The 13,579-nt window shown below is 41.9% G+C and overlaps 3 protein-coding genes across 13 annotated transcripts in view; all 3 read right to left on the bottom strand.

The window, feature by feature from the left end:
* Positions 1-13,579, bottom strand: part of LOC125286799 (protocadherin alpha-C2-like) — a 176,173-nt gene that overhangs the window by 68,498 nt on the left and 94,096 nt on the right. Inside the window, exon 1 of one of the 11 annotated variants that reach the window (XM_048232089.1) lies at positions 1,579-4,034. The exons of the other annotated variants lie outside the window; for them this stretch is intronic. Coding sequence (XP_048088046.1) covers positions 1,579-3,951 — 2,373 coding nt within the window. The 5' untranslated portion in view covers positions 3,952-4,034. Of the gene's footprint in view, positions 1-1,578; positions 4,035-13,579 lie in introns of those variants that run through there. 11 annotated transcript variants of the gene reach the window in all.
* On the bottom strand, positions 4,726-12,928 carry LOC125286807 (protocadherin alpha-3-like). The gene is made up of 2 exons (XM_048232111.1): positions 11,312-12,928; positions 4,726-4,821 (listed from the first exon to the last, which is right to left on the bottom strand). Exons 1-2 carry the CDS (start codon positions 12,815-12,817, stop codon positions 4,741-4,743), a joined length of 1,587 nt encoding a protein of 528 aa, XP_048088068.1. The 5' UTR covers positions 12,818-12,928; the 3' UTR covers positions 4,726-4,740.
* LOC125286803 (protocadherin alpha-6-like) lies at positions 7,212-10,737 on the bottom strand. Its single transcript, XM_048232108.1, has 2 exons — positions 7,953-10,737; positions 7,212-7,739 (listed from the first exon to the last, which is right to left on the bottom strand). Exons 1-2 carry the CDS (start codon positions 10,338-10,340, stop codon positions 7,602-7,604), a joined length of 2,526 nt encoding a protein of 841 aa, XP_048088065.1. The 5' UTR covers positions 10,341-10,737; the 3' UTR covers positions 7,212-7,601.

Here is a 13,579-nt window from a genome sequence, read left to right as displayed (position 1 = left end):
TTCTTCCGTTCAATTCGAAGTATCTCTTATTGGGTCCATCCACTATCTGAAATCCTCGACGCACAAGATCTTGTACATTTAGGTTCAAATCCTTTGCTAGGTTTCCAACGGTAATTCCAGGGCTTGTCTCCTCCGACACGGTGTACACTAATTGTCCTGACGCGATACTCCATAGACCGAAAATCAAAGAGAAACACGCAGAGTTGTAACCGTGTAGCAATATAGGCGCCATAATCCATCAGCAGTAAAATCCGTCACATAGAACTGTATTTAACTGCATCGCCTTACAAAAGGTTTTTCAAGTACATTACGCTGCTACTCGCATCTCAGTTACACTGACCTCTGGAGCAAAGACCTCAGACAGATTCAGAGTCCACCTCCCAAACAAGGCGGAGCCACGAAAAACAGACCAACGTTAAACCGTAGGTCGCCAGTGACACCGTGTGGAGAAACGCGAAAAGAAACTGCCAGTTACCAAATATGTAAAAATAAGAGACATATTTTGGCTAGAGAATGAAATAGGTTATTATCAGGAAACTAATCCAAATACAATTCTTCATATCATTACAGTAGGCTACTCACTAATATGTGTGTGTGTGTGTGTGTGTATATATATATATATATATATATATATATATATATATATATATATATATATACACCTACAGTGGCCTACAGTTATGTCAGTCATCAGCAGTACGGGGAGAATGGCAATGTGCACATATGGTCTTTATGAATTCAGTGTTCCAAATTAAATAGATAACCATAGTTCGCACAATTCGCAGTTTTATACACACATGTGTAAACATCCGGAGGCATTCTCACCAAATATATAGGGTACGGTCCAGTGAAGAATCTATCTACAATTCCAGCACCATGGACAGTTACCCAGCCACCCCAGCTGCGTTCTCTTAGACGCTTAACTGTGAATGACACTCTGATTCCTTCCCCTCACAAGTGACTCAAGCCCACATACACTACCCCCCCCCCCCACACACACACACACACACACACACACACACCACTTAACAGACAGAGAAATTACATTTTTACACAAGCATCTGATGTCTCATTGCGTCCGATGTTCTGGTCTTGTTTGCTCATGTTACCAAAAACATAAATTAAACCAAGCTCTGAGTGATGCTCTGAATGACTGAAGCTGAAAACTGAAAATGACTTGACATGAATCAAACTTCAGCTAAGCACCATTTTCAATTCATAAGTATTTATAAGAGTTAACTCTTTCTACGTGTATGCTGTTAACAATGGTAGATGGTACTTCTCCCCTGGCCCGTCTTGAGAACACAGTCGAAACCCAAAGGTATACGAGTTAAAACTAAAGATGATTTTGAACATCAACCACGAAATAAATCACCAATTAATTCCTATGAAAATGCAGTGCCTCCCTTTTTTCTGTTGGGTCTTATTCAACGTTAATCCGTTAATACTGATGAGCTCCGTGTCTAACACAAACACAAATTCTATATTTATATTAACTATATAAAAGCTACAAATGAAAGCAAGCCTAGATATGCATGTATTGGGAAAACACAAATTCTGCCCAAACTCTATTCTTACCTTGTCTGTATTTGGGAGGGTTTGTGTCCTCTGAAAAGTGTCTCCTCCATTGATACTAATCAGTTCTGCATCAGCAGGTGGAAACGGTGTTGGGAAAACTACTACGTCACTCTTCAACGTGTCTGAGCTAAAACACACGTCATACTGCTGTGTAGATTTGGAGTAAGACCAGCTCCCGTCAGGGTGTGTGGTGATAACTGGAGCGCTGTAGCCACTGAAATTGCTGTCTCTCCTATGACATTTCACAGCGATCAAACCAAAGAGACTCAGTAAAAAGACAATTGACACCGAGGCGATGGCGATCATCAAATACAGATTTAGATCCGTGAAAGCGTCGTCCTTTACTGTAACATGTCTGAATTTAGTTTGCAGTTCTCCTGCACTTTCAACAACCACCACCTCTATAGATACAGTCGCTGAGAGAGATGGTTCTCCATTATCAGAAATCAGAATGACAAGCGGGTGGGTTTTCAAGTCATTGTCACTCATTCGCCTCTTAGTCCTGATTTCTCCGTTGCTCGTTCCGATTCGGAAGAGGTTACTTCCTTTGGGCTCAGAGATGTGGTAAGAAAGCAGTGCGTTATATCCAGAGTCTGCGTCTACGGCCCTGATCTTAGCCACAAAGTATCCAGCTTCGGCAGTGTAGGGAACGTTCTCAGTGTTAACAGAGCCATGCTCCGAATAGGGAGGGAGGATCACGGGACTGTTGTCATTTTCATCAAGAACATAAACATTCACAGTCGTGTTGCTACTCAGTGGAGGAACACCATGGTCTGTGGCCTTAACTTTAAATTGAAACGTTTTCATTTCTTCATAATTAAAAGACTGCAACGTGTGAATATCTCCGCTCTCCTGATTTATATTTACCCGTGATGTCACCAGGGCACTATTGTCTAAAATGGAATATGACACTTTCGCATTATTTTCAATATCTAAATCAAAGGCAGAGACTGTGTAAATAACGTTACCAATCTGACCATTTTCCTTTACAAAAATATTAATGACTGGCTCAGGAAAGCGTGGTGCATTGTCATTTACGTCAGAGACATGCACAATTATAACACTTGTACTGGAGAGACTCGGGGTCCCGTCATCTCTGGCTACGATGGTGATGTTGTACTGAGATACATTTTCTCTATCCAATACATCATTTACCAGCAACGAATATTTATTCTTATAAGTGTTTTGCACTTTAAATGGCACTGGGCCTCTTATGTTTAAATGCACGAGTCCATTCGACCCAGCATCACCATCTTTAACTGTTATTAAACCCACCATAGTACCCACCTTTGCATCTTCTTTTATTGTGTCGACTAAAGAGGTCACAGATATTTCAGGTATGTTGTCATTAACGTCGACTATTTCTATCAGCACTTTGCCGTATGCAGCTCTTGGCCTTTGTCCTTTATCTTTTGCCTGTACCCGAATCTCAACTGCATTGCCTGCTTCGTAATCCACGTCACCATTTACGGATATTAAACCAGTATCAGCGTCAATTGCAAAGGCGTTTATAAGGTTGTCATTGTCATGATTTATTAAGGAGTAAGTTATCGCGCCGTTTAATCCCTCATCTGAATCAGTGGCGTGGACCGTTATCACACCTGTGCCAAGAGGGGCATTCTCTGCGATGCGACCTTTATACAGAGTCTTACTAAACACTGGCACATTATCATTAACATCCTCGATGTTTACCATTATATCTAAAGTCCCCGATCTCGGAGGTTTTCCTCCGTCTACAGCTGTGAGCACGAGCTTTATCATGCTTTGTTTCTCGCGGTCTAAAGCTTTTTGCAGAACAAGCTCCGGCGACACACTCTTTTCTCCTCGACTTTGTACATCGAGTGAGAAATATTCATTTGCACTTATCTTGTAGCTCTTCACTGAGTTACTGCCTACATCCGCGTCAAACGCATTCGGTAAAGAAAATCTCTCGCCTGGAATAGCAAGTTCCGACACATTAAATTCACTCAAAGTAGACCGAAATGTAGGTGCATTATCATTGATATCTAATATGTTTACCTCGAAGCGGTACATATTCAGAGGAGAGTTAACAATGGCCTCCAATTCCAAAGAGCACTTAACAATTTGCCCACATAAGGCGTCTCTGTCTATCCTCTCTGCGACAAATATATGTCCGGTTTTTACATTTAATTCAAAATACCTTTTACTGGGTCCAGAAACTATCTGAAATCCTCGAGGAACAAGCTCCTGTACGTTTAAATTAAAATCCTTTGCTAAATTCCCAACGTTAGTTCCCGTACTGGTCTCCTCCGTGACTGAATATACAATTTGTCCACTGGCCAAATCCCATCTCCCAAAAACGACGAAGATACAGATCCAAACTCTATATCCATTATCCGGCATCTTGTCCATCTTGCGTAATCACAATTGTTACTTTTATGTAAAACAAACGTCTCATATCTTAGTAGAAAACGCCCCGATAGTCACCGCGAGAACATAATGTAGCATACTGCGAGATCGAACAAAGCCCTTTGCTGGGCTCGACCCCTCTGTACGAAGAGGGAGGAGTCGAGCCAGTCATTCCAGAGTGTAGGTCACTACTGACACCGTGTGGATGAATGGCAGAGAAGAAAGAAACAGAAAATATGATAACAACTAGAATCTTAGGGTTAGGAGTGTTTTAATCCCTTCAGGTAAGACTCTGTATTATTAAACTTTTGAGAGGTCATCATTCAATTAATTTTCTTTTCACTGACTAAAATGTCTTACTGAAGCAGTATTTCAGCACCACAACAGTCAGGGGAAATCATTTTTAAAAAAATGGTGTAACCAAGTGACCCTGAATACTTGAAGTTCACTTTGTAAAACTGAAGTTAACATTTTCTCCTACAGATTATAACAATATGCACGTGCAACTTAGAATAGTCAGTGCCGTCCGATGTGCCCGCGATTTCATTTCGCCCTGGTCTGGTGATAGCCAGGCTATGCCGTCCACAAAACACTGAGTCAATTCACCAGTCACCATTTTTCAGGACCATGGACAGATTCACTTCAAATAATCAATTTGCGCAAGAGGGTAGTAGCATCAAAGAACACCACATGTGTGTGAACGAGTGTGCACGACACCCAATTCACACATAAAAGCGCACACATACGCACATTATATTATGAAGAAGATTAACTGATTTCCATAATTTCATTCTAGTTCAAACTGGTTACATGGTTATTTTGCCAGCTGTTGCCAATTCTCCCCACACCCTTTAAATTAAAGGGAATTCTTACCTTGTCTTTATTTGGAAGTGTCTGTGTCCGCTGAAAGGTGTCTCCACTATTAATACTGATCAGTTCAGCATCAGCTGGTGGAAATGGTGTGGGGAAAACTACTACGTCACTCTTCAGTGTGTCTGAGCTAAAGCACACGTCATACTGCTGTGTAGATTTGGAGTAAGACCAGGTTCCATCAGGATGTGTGGTGATCATTGGCGGGTTGTATCCACTGAAACTGCTGTCTGTTCTGTGGCATTTCACAGCTATCAAGCTGATGAGGCTCAGCAAAAAGATGACTGACACTGAAGCAATGGCCATCAGTAAATAAAGATTTAAGTCTGAAAACGTATCATCCTTGACTGGGACATTCATGAATTGAGTCTTTATGTCTCCAATGGCTTCAGCCACTACCACATCAATAGAAACAGTCGCTGACAGAGAAGGCTCTCCATTATCAGAGACCAAAATGAGCAAAGGGTGAGTTTTCAGGTCATTGTCGCTCATTCGCCTTTTAGTCCTGATTTCCCCGCTGCTGGTTCCGATTCGGAAGAGATTATTTCCTTTGGGTTCTGATATATGATAGGAAAGCAGCGCATTATATCCAGAATCTGCGTCTACAGCCCTGATCTTGGCCACAAAATATCCCGCTTCAGCAGAATAAGGGACATTTTCGGTGTTGACAGAGCCATGCTCTGAATAGGGAGGGAGAATTACAGGGCTGTTGTCATTCTCATCAAGAATGAAAATATTCAGGGTCGCGTTAGAACTTAGGGGCGGGACACCAGAATCTGTGGCTTGAACTCTTAACTGCAGTGTTTTCAATTCCTCATAATTGAATGACTGCAATGCATATATATCTCCAGTGTCTTGATTTATGTTAACGGCCGAATTAGCTGAAAATGATTTTGTCGATCCCTCTAATATTGAATACGATATCTTTGCATTGTCATCCACATCCGAATCAAAAGCGGAGACGGTGTAAATTACGGCACCAACTTCACTGTTCTCTTTAACATACACATTAATGACGGGATTTGGAAAAAGGGGCGCGTTGTCATTCACATCTGAGACATGCACAGTGATTACACTGGTGCTGGAGAGAGGTGGGGTTCCTTCATCCGTAGCTACGAGGGTGACGTTATATTGAGAAGTGCTCTCTCTGTCTAAAGGGCCGTCCACAACCAAGGAATAATAATTTTTGTAAGATGACTTTAACTTAAACGGAACAGCACCTGAGGTCTCTATCTTCGTCTGACCATTCTTTCCACTATCTTTATCAGTAACAGTCACCAGAGCAACCACTGTTCCCATTTCTGCATTTTCTTTCACTGGACTCATAAGCGATGTCACTACTATTTCAGGAGAATTATCATTGAGATCGACCACCTCAATCAAGACTTTACAGTGTGTGCTACGAGGAGAATGGCCACGATCCATTGCCTGAGCTCGGATTTCATATGCAGCAGTTTCTTCGTAGTCTAAACTTCCCTTAACAGTAATCTCTCCAGTTGCCGAATTTATGGCAAACATGTCAGATGCGCTCGTACTCCCCCTCCCGATTAATGAATAAACAAGCTCAGAATTAACTCCCTCATCCAAATCTGTAGCATTCAATGTGATGATGGTAGTACCGAAAGGAACATTTTCATTGACACGGACTTTATACAGAGGTTTGCTGAATACTGGAGTATTGTCGTTTACATCTACAACGTTAATGATTATTTGTAAAGTACCCGTTTTTGGAGGTTTACCTCCATCAATAGCGGTCAGCATAAGGTGCACTTTAGGTTGTTTTTCCCGGTCTAAAGGTTTTTGAAGCACTAATTCGGCTGATACACTTTGCTCACCACCGCTCTGAACATCAATAGAGAAAAATTCATTAGGAGCAAGCTTGTAGTTCTTAACCGAGTTGGATCCTACATCCGCGTCATTTGCTATGGGTAAAGGAAATCTTTCACCGGAATAGGCCGCCTCAGTGATATTTAATCGATGGGCTTTTTCTACAAAAACTGGCGCATGATCGTTTATGTCAAGAATATTTATTTCGATTCGGTGAAGATGCATAGGATTGCTCAGTACTGCCTCGATATTTACAGAGCACTTAACTGCATTAGGACAGAATTCCTCTCTGTCTATCCTATCGCTGACGTAAAGAACACCCGTTTGTAAATTCACTTCAAAATACCTCTTAGAGTGTCCTGATACAATCCGAAGTCCTCTCGATTGCAAGTCTTGTACGTTAAGGTTAAGATCCTTTGCAATATTTCCTACAAAGGCACCCTTATCAACCTCCTCCGAGACAGAGTATGAAATCTGCGCCGTAGACAACCCACAAACACAAAGCAGGACGAAGCCACGAATCCAAAAGCTTTGTCTTTGTATCCGTACACCCATTACGGCGCTGATCAAATGGAACAACTATAAATATTTCCAAAAGGCATCGGTTTGCCATCCATTAAAGTCCAGAAATCAAGAGATATATCCACGGTTGGAACCACCGACAATCCCCTGTTCCTCATACCATCCACGAATTTTGTAACAAAGCACAGCGAGACTCTTACATTTTAATATTCCTCCCATAAGGAGGAGCTTGACGAACTCACATTACCACGGTCTACAGCGCCACCTTGTGCTAGGATTTTATTAATGCATTTCAGTAATGGACTTGTCTATAATAAAACCTTTCTGTACTGATATTGTTATTATATCAAGATAATACGATATGAATAAAGGAGTAAACTAGAGTAAAATGCATTTACTTCTGTTCTGCACACACACAGACACACACACAAATGTTATGGCATGAGGGGCCAATGAAATGCAATAAAGGGTATTGTTAAACTCCAGTCCTGGTTTGCATTTATATTGAAAGCTGGTGTATCACAATCACTCTGGAATGATGGAATACCACACCAATTGACAAGATAACACCTCTGCATACCAAAGAACACAACAATTCTTAGCTTTACTTTAAGAAGTGTTTACAAATTGAAAGCAAGCATGGTCGTGCATGTAACACGAACACAAATTCTCCCCAAACTATATAAAAGCTACAAATGAAAGCAAGCCTGGACATTACATATTATTATATTGAGAAAACACAAATTCTGCCCAAACTGTTTGCCTAAGCAGAATGTTATTCTTACCTTGTCTGTATTTGGGAGGGTTTGTGTCCTCTGAAAAGTGTCTCCTCCATTGATACTAATCAGCTCTGCATCAGCAGGTGGAAACGGTGTTGGGAAAACTACTACGTCACTCTTCAGTGTGTCAGAGCTAAAACACACGTCATACTGCTGTGTAGATTTCGAGTAAGACCAGCTCCCATCAGGGTGTGTGGTGATAACCGGGGCGCTGTAGCCACTAAAATTGCCATCTGTCCTGTGGCATTTCACTGCTACTAGGCTAATGAGGCTCAGCAAGAAAATAACCGACACCGAGACGATGGCAATCAGCAGATATAAATTTAAGTCGGTAAAAGTGTCATCATTTACCGAAACAGTTTTAAATGGTCTCTGCACGTCCCCCATATTCTCAACAACACCAATGTCAATAGACACTGTAGCTGACAGAGAAGGCTCGCCATTATCAGAGACCAAAATAACCAAAGGGTGAGTTTTAAGGTCATTGTCGCTCATTCTCCTTTTAGTCCTGATTTCCCCGCTGCTGGTTCCGATTCGGAAGAGATTATTTCCTTTGGGCTCAGAGATGTGATACGAAATCAGTGCGTTATATCCAGAGTCTGCATCCACAGCTCTGATTTTGGCCACAAAGTATCCAGCTTCGGCCGTATAGGGAATGTTCTCACTGTTAACTGAGCCGTGCTCTGAGTAAGGAGGGAGAATGACCGGACTGTTGTCATTCTCATCCAGAAGAAATACATTTACAGTGGCGTTGCCACTTAGAGGAGGCGCACCCGAGTCAGTAGCCTGAACCTTAAATTGAAATGTTTTCATTTCTTCATAGTTGAATGACTTTATACTATGTATATCTCCCGTGGCGGAGTTTACATTTATCATTGAGGAAACTGGTATTGCATTGTTGCCATTATTTTCCATAACCGCATAAGTAATCTGCCCATTTTCATTTATGTCTAAGTCAGATGCAGTTACAGAACTAATCAGAGCGCCGACTGGACTGTTTTCTTTCAGATAAATGTTTATAATTGGCTCTGAAAAGCGTGGCGCGTTGTCATTCACGTCAGACACATGTACATTAATAACTTTGCTGCTATAGAGAGATGGAGTCCCCTCATCTGTAGCGGTGATGGTGATATTGTACTGAGATGTTTTTTCTCTGTCTAGAGCCCCGTTTACAACTAGTGAGTAGTAGTTTTTATAGTTTGCATCTAATTTAAACGGGACATCATCCGATATAGCGACGTTGACTTGACCGTTTTTACCTCCATCTCTATCAAGCACGGACACAAGAGCAATAGCAGTGCCCCTTTGTGCGTCTTCCCTAACCGTATTAAGAAGTGACGTCACGGTGATCTCAGGGGCATTGTCGTTGAGATCCATTATTTCAACAAGCACTTTACAATGTGCAAGTACTGGAGGCTGCCCTTTATCGCTCGCCTCGACCCGAATCTCAAACGCACTGTGCTCTTCATAGTCTATGATACCCTGTACCGTAATGGCGCCTGTGTTTGGATCTATTTCAAAAGCATCTAAAATATGGTCTTGATCAGTCTTCCTTAAGGAGTAGACAATCTCGCCATTTGTCCCGTCGTCTGCGTCGGTTGCATTGAGAGTGATTACTTTGGTCCCTGGAGGAACATTTTCAAAAAGTGTAGTTTTATACAATGCAGAACTAAATAGCGGAGCATTATCATTGATATCTAAAACATTAATCATTATTTGAGATGTGCCTGATTTCGGGGGATTTCCCCCATCAACTGCAGTCAGAACAAGTCTAATCTCTGGCTGTTTCTCTCTGTCTAATGCTTTCTGTAGCACTAACTCTACAGAAACACTTTGATCTCCTCCTTTATGCACAGTAAGGGAAAAATGGTCATTTTGACTTAATTTGTATGCATTTACAGTATTCCTACCAACGTCTGGATCAGAAGCATAAGACAAAGGGAATTTTACGCCGGGTATAGTGTTCTCAGCGATGTTCAAATGCTGTGATTTCGCACTGAAAGAGGGGGAATTATCATTTACATCAAGAATAATCACTTCAATGCGATAAAGCTTTAAAGGATTGTTGATCACCGCTTCTAAACTGAGAGTGCATTTTGTAGCTTTAGCGCAGAGCTCCTCTCTGTCTATCCTTTCGTTCACATACAAAACGCCCGTTTTGAGATTTACCTCAAAATATTTCTTCTTTGATCCGGTGACGAGTTGAAACATACGCGACTCCAAATCCTGGACATTCAGATTTAAATCCTTGGCGATATTTCCCACTGTTGTTCCTACGCTCGACTCCTCGGACACCGAGTAGGACAGTTGTCCGTACACCGAGACGACAGAGAATTCTATAAGAGCCGTCATTAAACACGCAACAATACATTCCCGTCTCCTTGGCAAAAACATTGTTCCGAAAAGGTGGGCCAGTCATAGATCCAAATAAACGTGTCGTCGAATTGAACAATCCCTTAATAGTCAAAAACAGAATAAATCCATGGTGTGTAAAAACTGTATGAGGCGACGGAGAGCACTCCAGTCTGCGTACACATATTCTCGCCCCTGAGCTTTCGTACAACAAAGCCCAGAAACGTCTCCCCACCCACTAGAAATCGGGTGGAGCTTCGAAATCTGCTCCGGAATCTGTCGACCCATCGGTCTACAGCGACACCGCGTGGACAAGACCAACATCAGCAGTTCTTAACGGACAGACTTTACTGTGCCATGTCGATAAAACCTATTGCTATACATTCATGGGCAGCGCTGAAAAACAAGCAAGAAAGAAACTAGAACTCCACTTAAACATATAAACCTGGGTATTATATGTCATCAAATCAAAACAAAATCTACCCAGTCATAATAATGAGGGACATAAATGAGGGTTTAAATGATTGTAAGCGTGAAATTGCCCTATAAGCTGGTGTAACGTTATGTCATGCCTACAGACACCACACTAACATTTCAGAACCACGGAGAGCTCCTACATCACGTGTACGCTGAGAATTCTAATTCACGCATAAGTGCGCACACTTACACACTTTCGAGCCCATTAGTTTTAGTTTCGACATGTCAGAGGCATCTGCAGTGACGTGTCACGTGACGGTCTCTTCGGCTATTTACTTCATAAATGAAACGAAGAAAAAAAATACCGAGGACATGACCTCGGTGTCCTCTATGGTAGCTACGGCCATGCTTCCATCCTTTCGTTACACACACAAGTACATGCACACGTATGCACTTCATATTATGAAGGAGATCAACGGATTTTCATCCTATTTCAAGATGGTTACATGGTTCTTTTGCCAGCTGCAGAAGAAAATAAGTCTGAATGTGCATGTAGTGAGATTACACTCTTTTCATAGATTAAAGGGAATTCTTACCTTTTCTTTATTTGGAAGTGTCTGTGTCCGCTGAAAGGTGTCTCCACTATTAATACTGATCAGTTCAGCATCAGCTGGTGGAAACGGTGTGGGAAAAACTACTACGTCACTCTTCAGTGTGTCTGAGCTAAAACAAACGTCATACTGCTGTGTAGATTTGGAGTAAGACCAGGTTCCATCAGGATGTGTGGTGATCATTGGCGGGTTGTATCCACTGAAACTGTTGTCTGTTCTGTGACATTTTACAGCTATCAAGCTGATGAGGCTCAGTAGAAAGATCACTGATACTGAGACAATGGCGATCAATAAATACAGATTTAAGTCAGAAAAAGTGCCATCCTTGACTGGGACATGTCTAAACTTTGTTTGAATTTCACTGGCCCTCTCAACTACGACAACATCGATAGACACAGTCGCTGAGAGTGAAGGCTCTCCATGATCAGAGACTGAAATAATTAATGGATGAGTTTTCAGGTCATTGTCACTCATTCGCCTCTTAGTCCTGATTTCCCCGCTACTGGTTCCAATACGGAAGAGATTATTTCCTTTGGGCTCAGAGATGTGGTAAGAAAGCAGTGCGTTATATCCAGAGTCTGCGTCTACGGCCCTGATCTTGGCTACAAAGTATCCAGCTTCCGCCGTATAGGGAACATTCTCAGTGTTAACAGAGCCATGCTCTGAATATGGAGGAAGAACTACTGGACTATTATCATTCTCATCCAGTACAAACACGTTAACAGTAGTATTGCTGTTGAGAGGAGGAACACCAGAATCTGTGGCCTGAACTCTAAACTGAAAAGTTTTAATTTCCTCATAGTTTAAAGACTGTAAGCAGGTCAGATCCCCTGTCATTGAATTTATATTCACCAGTGTAGATATAGGTGCACCACTATCTAAAACTGAATAAGTAACTAGACCATTCTCATTGGTATCAGCATCAGAAGCAGACACTGTGGTCATTACTACGCCAACTGGACTGTTCTCCTTGATGTATACATTAAGGACAGACTCTGTGAAACGAGGAGCGTTGTCATTCACATCAGCAACGTCTACAGTTATAATACTAGAACTGGAGAGAGGTGGTGTGCCCTCATCGGTTGCTGTGATGGTGACATTGTACACGGAAACGTTTTCCCTGTCCAATGGACCGTCCACCACTAACGAATAATAGTTTTTGTAGTTCAGCTCGAGTTTAAATGGAACTTTGTTTTTAACTGCGGAAGTCACAATGCCATTTTTTCCACCATCTGTATCGGACACGGAGACGAGGGCGATGGCAGTGCCGATTTTGACGTCCTCTTTAACCGTTTTCAATAATGAAGTTACTGTGATTTCAGGAGCATTATCGTTTAGATCTAAGACCTCCACTAACACTTTACAGTGCGCCGCCATGGGAGGCTGGCCTTTGTCATTCGCCTGTGCTCGAATCTCAAAAGCACTCCGCTGCTCAAAATCTATGTTGTTCTTTACAGTGATAGCGCCTGTAGATGGGTCGATATGAAACATCTCTAGAATATTATCTTGGTCTTTCCTACTTAAAGAATAAACAATTTCGCTGTTTGTCCCTTCATCAAGATCAGTAGCGTTAATTGTGACAACCGTGGTCCCAACCGGCACATTTTCAAACACGCTTGCTTTGTATAAGGGCCTGCTAAATACAGGTATGTTATCATTATTATCCAAGACGTTAATTTTGATTTGAGATGTACCTGATTTTGGTGGATTTCCTCCATCGATGGCAGTAAGCGTTAACTGCATATAGTGCTGCTTTTCTCGGTCTAAAGCTTTTTGCAGTATTAACTCAGCAGACGCGCTGTGCTCTCCTTTGTGTGTGGCCAGCGAGAAGTGGTCATTGGCGCTGAGCTTATATGTACTGACCGCATTCTTACCTACATCCGAGTCTGATGCTGACAACAACGGAAATCTAACTCCTGGTAATGTGCTCTCTGCAACATCTATTGTTTGTGAGTTTGCACTGAAGGTAGGGTAATTATCATTCACATCTAAAATGTTTATTTCTATGCGATATAGTTTCAAAGGGTTGTTAATGACCGCTTCGACAATTACTGTGCATTTCAACAATTCTGCGCATAGCTCCTCTCTGTCTATTCTGTCAGTCACATAGAGAACACCAGTCTTTAGGTTTACCTCGAAATATGACTTCTTGGACCCGGTAACGATTTGAAACATCCGTGGTTCCAAATCCTGAACATTGAGATTCAAATCTTTCGCTATATTCCCGACTGTAGTCCCTGGTTTTGACTCCTC

This window comes from Alosa alosa, chromosome 21 (genome assembly GCF_017589495.1).
Source record: "Alosa alosa isolate M-15738 ecotype Scorff River chromosome 21, AALO_Geno_1.1, whole genome shotgun sequence".
In the NCBI taxonomy this organism is placed as follows: Eukaryota; Metazoa; Chordata; class Actinopteri; order Clupeiformes; family Clupeidae; genus Alosa; species Alosa alosa.
The sequence above is the reverse complement of the archived record's forward strand: the minus strand, read 5'-3'. Positions and strand labels throughout refer to the sequence as shown.

What these genes read in the sequence shown, in the direction of transcription:
- LOC125286803 (XM_048232108.1), bottom strand. Translation starts at nt 10,340, where the DNA reads ATGTTTTTGCCAAGGAGACGGGAATGTATTGTTGCGTGTTTAATGACG. An exon ending in CCCTCCCAAATACAGACAAG is followed by an intron (nt 7,740 to 7,952) that starts GTAAGAATAACA and finishes TTTGGTATGCAG; the next exon opens with AGGTGTTATCTTGTCAATTG.
- LOC125286807 (XM_048232111.1), bottom strand. Translation starts at nt 12,817, where the DNA reads ATGTTTCATATCGACCCATCTACAGGCGCTATCACTGTAAAGAACAAC. An exon ending in CACTTCCAAATAAAGAAAAG is followed by an intron (nt 4,822 to 11,311) that starts GTAAGAATTCCC and finishes AATAAAGACAAG; the next exon opens with GTAAGAATTCCCTTTAATTT.